Raw genomic sequence first — 5,977 nt, forward strand, 5'->3', positions numbered from 1 at the left:
ATATGTTAATAAATACAAATTTAATAGTGTTGCAATAAATCGAATAGTATGTTTATTTTTAACAGAAATTAATAATATGTATTAGATCTATAGCAATGACGCGTATATACATGCATCATGTACCTAATTCGACGCACAACTTGGTATACAAAACATCTTTGACTTGAAATATATCCTTATAATATCAATTACAAACACATAAAAGCAGCTCTCGGTGTGAGTGTGACTATATTAATTAGAAAACTTTGGTTGTTATAAAAGTAGTAAACTTAGAGCTGCAAATAATCGATCTGATCCACCAATTCAATCCGAACCCAATCCAAAATTAGAAGGTTAGGTTGAAATTTTCAATCCGTTTAAGTTAAACGAGCCAACCCATCTAATTCATTAATTAAATAGGTTGCGTTGAGTAAAAATTATCAATCCATTTTCAACCCAATAACTCATTTAACTTTAATATATATTAATTTAATAACTTTTTAAATATTATCATTTATTAATCTAAGTATTAATTTAAAAATTATAATGTTTTATTATTATTTTTTTTAAAATATGCAATCATAATTCTTATCTTTTTTTTTTCACGCCGACAACGCCAGCCACTCTTCAATATCATTTCGAAATTAAATATTTTTAATGATATTTGAATATTTATTTGTATTTGTAAATTGGGATTGTGTCTTTGTTATACTTTGAAATTTTATTTATGTTTGAAACTAATTTAAATGGTGTAATTTTTAGTTAATTATTTATATTTTTTTTATTTTAATTGGGTTAACCCATGTTTATCCAATTTATTTACTAGGTTGGGTTAGAAACTACCGGTCAATCCGATGGCATCAATTTATCTGACAGGTTAGGTTGGATTGAAAATATCAATCCATTTAAGTAAACATGTTGAGTTGGGTTGGGTCGAAGTTTTCAACCCAGTTAATAAATGTGTTAAACCCGAACCCAACCCAAGTCAACCTATTGTCAGCTCTAAATAAACTATATTCGTATATAAACAATATTTAAATTTATTTTGTATTTACTTTAATAAATGAAAGTTTTTTTTTGTCAGATGTCACATTCTCATTCAATTTGTCAAATGTTATTTTTTGGTTATGTTGAATTAATTTTTTTTCTACATGTCGGTTATGAATTTTTTTATTTTATTAAATTCCACATAATATTTTAATATAATAATTACAATAAATATAGTAACAAATAGATATCAATTTCATTAATGGACTTACCTTCTAATTTCAGAATTCCCAAATTAAAGCTTATTAATTTCTTTTGTTTATTTGTTTAAATTTAAAATATAAAAAAACATTTCAATTTTAATAATTCATTATTTTCTTATTTTCTTATTAATTTATAGTTATCAAATATTTAGACTTTTATAACTAATTTTTTTTAAATTAACCCATGTAATACATGGTTCTCATAACTAGTATTAACTAAATTAGATTAATTAGTAAAAAAATAGTAATAAGTATTTTGTAATCTTTACCATAATTAGGCAGTAGACTAAAATATTATTAAAGTCAAATAGCAAACTGTAAAAGATCATTATTCCAGTAAGTGATTGAAGTCCCCTTAATGTAGGAAAATAACTTTACAATAGCAAGATAAAAGGATCTAAAAAAAGTTAACGTTATTAGTAATCAATTATAATAAATGAGGATGAATTTTGCCACATGTCAATTTTAGATTTTTTTAATTTTTAAAATTAAAGCCACATAATACTTATACTTATATATGTAAAGTATTAAGTGTAATAAATGTGATAATAAATTACAATTAATATGTTTTTCATTTTTTATTTCAAAATTTTATTTTAATAAATATTTATTATTTACACTTTGATATATAATTTTTTTAATCAACCCGTGTATTACACAGGTTTTACACCTAGTAACGTTTAACACACGAAACTTTCATTTAAGTCGGCAAATAGCAAACTTTCATTTTGGTCTACAATAATATCTTTATTTTTGCCCTTATTAATAAACATTTAAGTCAGCAAAATACTTGATAAATAGTTAAACATTTTCACTAAACTATTAACTATGTATCAATTCTAAAACAAAAAATTGCTAGTAATTAAAATTAAAAAGTTCAACTAAAATTAAATCTAAGTATTACTCTTAAACGGTTAAACCCCTCTTATATTTCATCATTGGAAAATTTTACGATCCCTCACGAAAATATCGAGAATTGAAGGGTGAGTAATGTTATAATCTTCAGTCAAATCTTATAGAAAATTAAAAATAAAAAAAAAAACACTTGACAGGAATTCAGTAATACATGATTAATTCTGTCAAATGTTTTTTAAAATCTTTTCCATAAAGACCGATTACTGAATATATAATCACTTTTAACTTTATTCAATTAACCATTTACCAAATAAAACACAAAAAGCCAACCAAAAAAAAAAATCATCCTCGAAACACATGTTCTTCACCCGTCTTTCGATCTATTCTTGTAATCCAACGGCTGTAGTTTTTAGATGGTGATTTTTTATATTCAAGATTATCCTTTACATAACCAATATTCAATCCTTGTCCCACCGGAATAATCACTGATCTCACCAAACATGCCTTCTTAACAACCAAGTCCCATCGGAAACCACCCATGCGCCGCCCTGTACCACCACCTCTGCATAACAAGACAGCACCTCGATGGCTCAATCTAGCTACCCCAAACAATTCACACAGGTCTTTCCGTCCACCATCCACCACCATGAATTCAACCTCCGGTAGTCTCTCCATCACTTCCATAGATTCTCCCACCATTAATTCCGGCACCGTTGAGCCATGCTCCTTCAGGGCGGCGATATATTCTGATCGTGAACATTCATTTTGTAGTATGCAAACATAACGTGCACCCGAGTGGCGTGCTGCAATTTCCAAGCCGATGCTTGTCGTGATTTCACTACCACTCGACCATGCTTCCACAATCAATCTTGGGTTCCACCCGCCTGCCATGGCGGAGATCATCTCTACATCATCTGATTCTTGAAACTTTTTGCACTGCCATTATCAAAAAGATGAAAAAAAAAAAGTATGAGCAATAACTCTATGAAGTATATTTCTTCATTCATATATAGAGTTGTATATATATAAGTACTTACGGTTTTCACGGTATCTATGTACGCTTTCAAAGCCATCTCCGGTGACCAAACCAACTTCATCTTCTCTCTACAACGACGGGGACGTGGAATGTTGATATGAGCGAAATGGTGGTTCGTTTATCAAATTTTATACTTTGAAGATACATATATAATTATATATGTGTAGTGTTGTTTATTTATTTCTTGAACTAGCTTCCTATCGTTGACAATTTACATGGCCCCACAAAACACAAGAAATATATATTTCTCAAAGCATCTACAATAGTCAATAGTTAACCTTTTAAAAACATTTTAATTTTGCTAATTAAGCAGTTTTGAACTAACTTTTACTTGATAAAAATAATATGAAAATACCTACTTTAGTTATAAAATTTTCAAAAGTTTTTATTGGTAATTATCTTATTCTCATTGATATCAACTGTTTTATAAAATTCCTTGATATAATTTGTACTTCTGAGTCAAACAAATGTAAGTATACAAATAAAATAGGTCCAAAATTATAATGTATGTAATTATAAAAATAAAAAATATTATATGATCTTCATTTTTTAGCATCTGATATATTAATATTATTTTGATTGTTTTGACAAATATTTGTGCTGATATTATCTATAAATTTGTTCTTTTTAATTTGTATGTTTAATAAAATAGAATAATTGGTCAAAAGAAAACAAATGTATACTATTTCAATATGGTTATGAGATAAATATCAATAGTTGTAAGTCATAATATGTGTGTTTTATGAAAATTCGAATGTGCTGGCTTTTGGGCTTTAATTTTGTTATGCATATGCATTTCCACTTAATGCACATCGTATCTGTAGTGATTACATATACGTTTGACAATTCAATATCGGTCAAGTAGCGTTACAATAACATTCAATAACACACTCTCCATTTGATTAATATTTGGTTATTAAATTTAAATATTTAATGCCATTACACTAATCTTCAATCGGAGAACCACACTACAAAACATTAGCAAAGAAGTAAAGATTAAGAACCAACATCGTTAAATTAATAACTCTAAATAAAAGCACGACACATGAAGTGGCTTGTTGGGGAATTTCATCCTTACAAACTTTCAAAATTACTTATATATCCTTACAAATTTTAAAATTACATATATGTCCTTCTAAAACTATAAAATTCACATTTATATCAGAACTCATATTTTAATTAATAATAAATCAATTTAATATTAAAAAACTTATTTAAAAAATCAAAATACCATATGAAATTATTAAAGTATCCTTATATCTCTTTTTTAAACTACTAATCATCTGAAAGAAAATCCTAATTGTTCTTCTCTTACAAAATTTGTCGGACTAGTTCTTGAAAATTTTGTTCTTTCGGCACACATATTGCTTCGATGGTGTACAAACCTATTACACCAAACCCCACCAAAAAAATCTAAAAAGAACAATAAAAACAAACACTTAATTTATATTACAAAATAAATAAATTGTGTGTAAATTTGTGTAGGTGTAATGAGGAGATAAGTTCAAAAAAGATAACATTTCACAGGAATGAGTTAGACGGAGAGATTAATTAGATTTAGAATAAAATAAAATAAAGGAAGCAATTCAGCAAAAATATGTAACGATTGACAGTTTGAAAATCATATGCATTACCCAAAACCCAAGAAGAAACTATATTTTCAAATAAATACAATGAAGAACTCAAATTCGATAACAATGGAACACTTAGGAAGTTTTCCGATGGCGGCGATGTTTACTTCGTGGGTCGAATGGTTAATATTTTAAAAAAGATTTGGAAAGGATAGTTTGGTAATATCATATAACATTTTGATTTTTAGATAATATTTTTAATATTAAATTAATTTAATCCTAATTAAAATATGAGTTTGGATATAGATGTACTTTTTATAGTTTTAGATGGACATATATGTTGTTATATATGTTGTTATAAATTTTGTAAGGATATTAATGTAATATTGAAAGTTTGTAAGGATATAAATGAAATTTAACCTTCCATTAATGTTGCATGCTGTATTCGATCCTTCTTCAACACCATATGCATTTCATGAAATCTATCTCCGTACATTTGTTGAGAAGTTAAATACCAAGCCACTAAAAAAACCCTGCCATCATTCATCGAGCAAAAGTTAGGACATCCCAAGAATCATTTAATTACCTGGGTTTTTCTTTGTTCATGATATGGACCGCATTGGCGCATTGCCTCAAGAGTCAAGATCACAATAAGCATCAACGTAGGACGTGACTTTTGCCTTTTACAGAGAATATGTAGCGTAAACTGTGTTGAATTAGGTTGTTGATAACAAAGAATGTGAGAAAGTGGCGTTCAATTTGACTTAAAAGATGATAGAGTGCCATGTTACTATTCACGTTGGCAGACACGTCATAAAAATCCACCCCAAGCATGGTAGAAAACAGTAAAATGGGGAATAGCTGTTAAACAGTCAACATTGCAAAAAATAAGAAATGCCGGTATAGGCTAAAGGGAGTGGTAACATTCCTAACACCTTCCCACGTCAGATTTTATAGTGCCACCTCATTTTTGACCATTTAACACTAAATCTTAGCATTTGGTAAGGAGTGGTAACACTCCTAGCACTTTATTTTTTTCTTTTTCTAATTTAATTAAATTATTTTATAAATAATTAACCAACATTCAAATAAATTACTCTTTTTTTAGAATTGAAATAAATACTGTAGCTCCAAATTTCTTTCAGATATTTTTGTGAGATGGGGGTCGTGTTTTTGTCACCGTGCCAAAAATAAAAATATGACAATAATGTTTTTCACTTTTAATATCCAATTTTTAGAAAAAAAAATTAAATTTTTTTTATCCTTTTACCATATATTCTAACAAG

The 5,977-nt window shown here is 27.7% G+C and overlaps 1 protein-coding gene across 1 annotated transcript; it reads right to left on the reverse strand.

Annotated features, from left to right (window-relative positions):
- Positions 1–2,344: 2,344 nt before the first annotated feature.
- On the reverse strand, positions 2,345–5,412 carry LOC145109856 (uncharacterized). The gene is made up of 4 exons (XM_079046985.1): positions 5,278–5,412; positions 5,112–5,173; positions 3,122–3,188; positions 2,345–3,020 (listed from the first exon to the last, which is right to left on the reverse strand). Exons 3-4 carry the CDS (start codon positions 3,179–3,181, stop codon positions 2,427–2,429), a joined length of 654 nt encoding a protein of 217 aa, XP_078903111.1. The 5' UTR covers positions 3,182–3,188; positions 5,112–5,173; positions 5,278–5,412; the 3' UTR covers positions 2,345–2,426.
- Positions 5,413–5,977: the final 565 nt, after the last annotated feature.

Source organism: Lactuca virosa, chromosome 4 (assembly GCF_052849685.1).
Source record: "Lactuca virosa cultivar CGN04683 chromosome 4, Lactuca_virosa_CGN04683_v6, whole genome shotgun sequence".
NCBI classification, from domain to species: domain Eukaryota; kingdom Viridiplantae; phylum Streptophyta; class Magnoliopsida; order Asterales; family Asteraceae; genus Lactuca; species Lactuca virosa.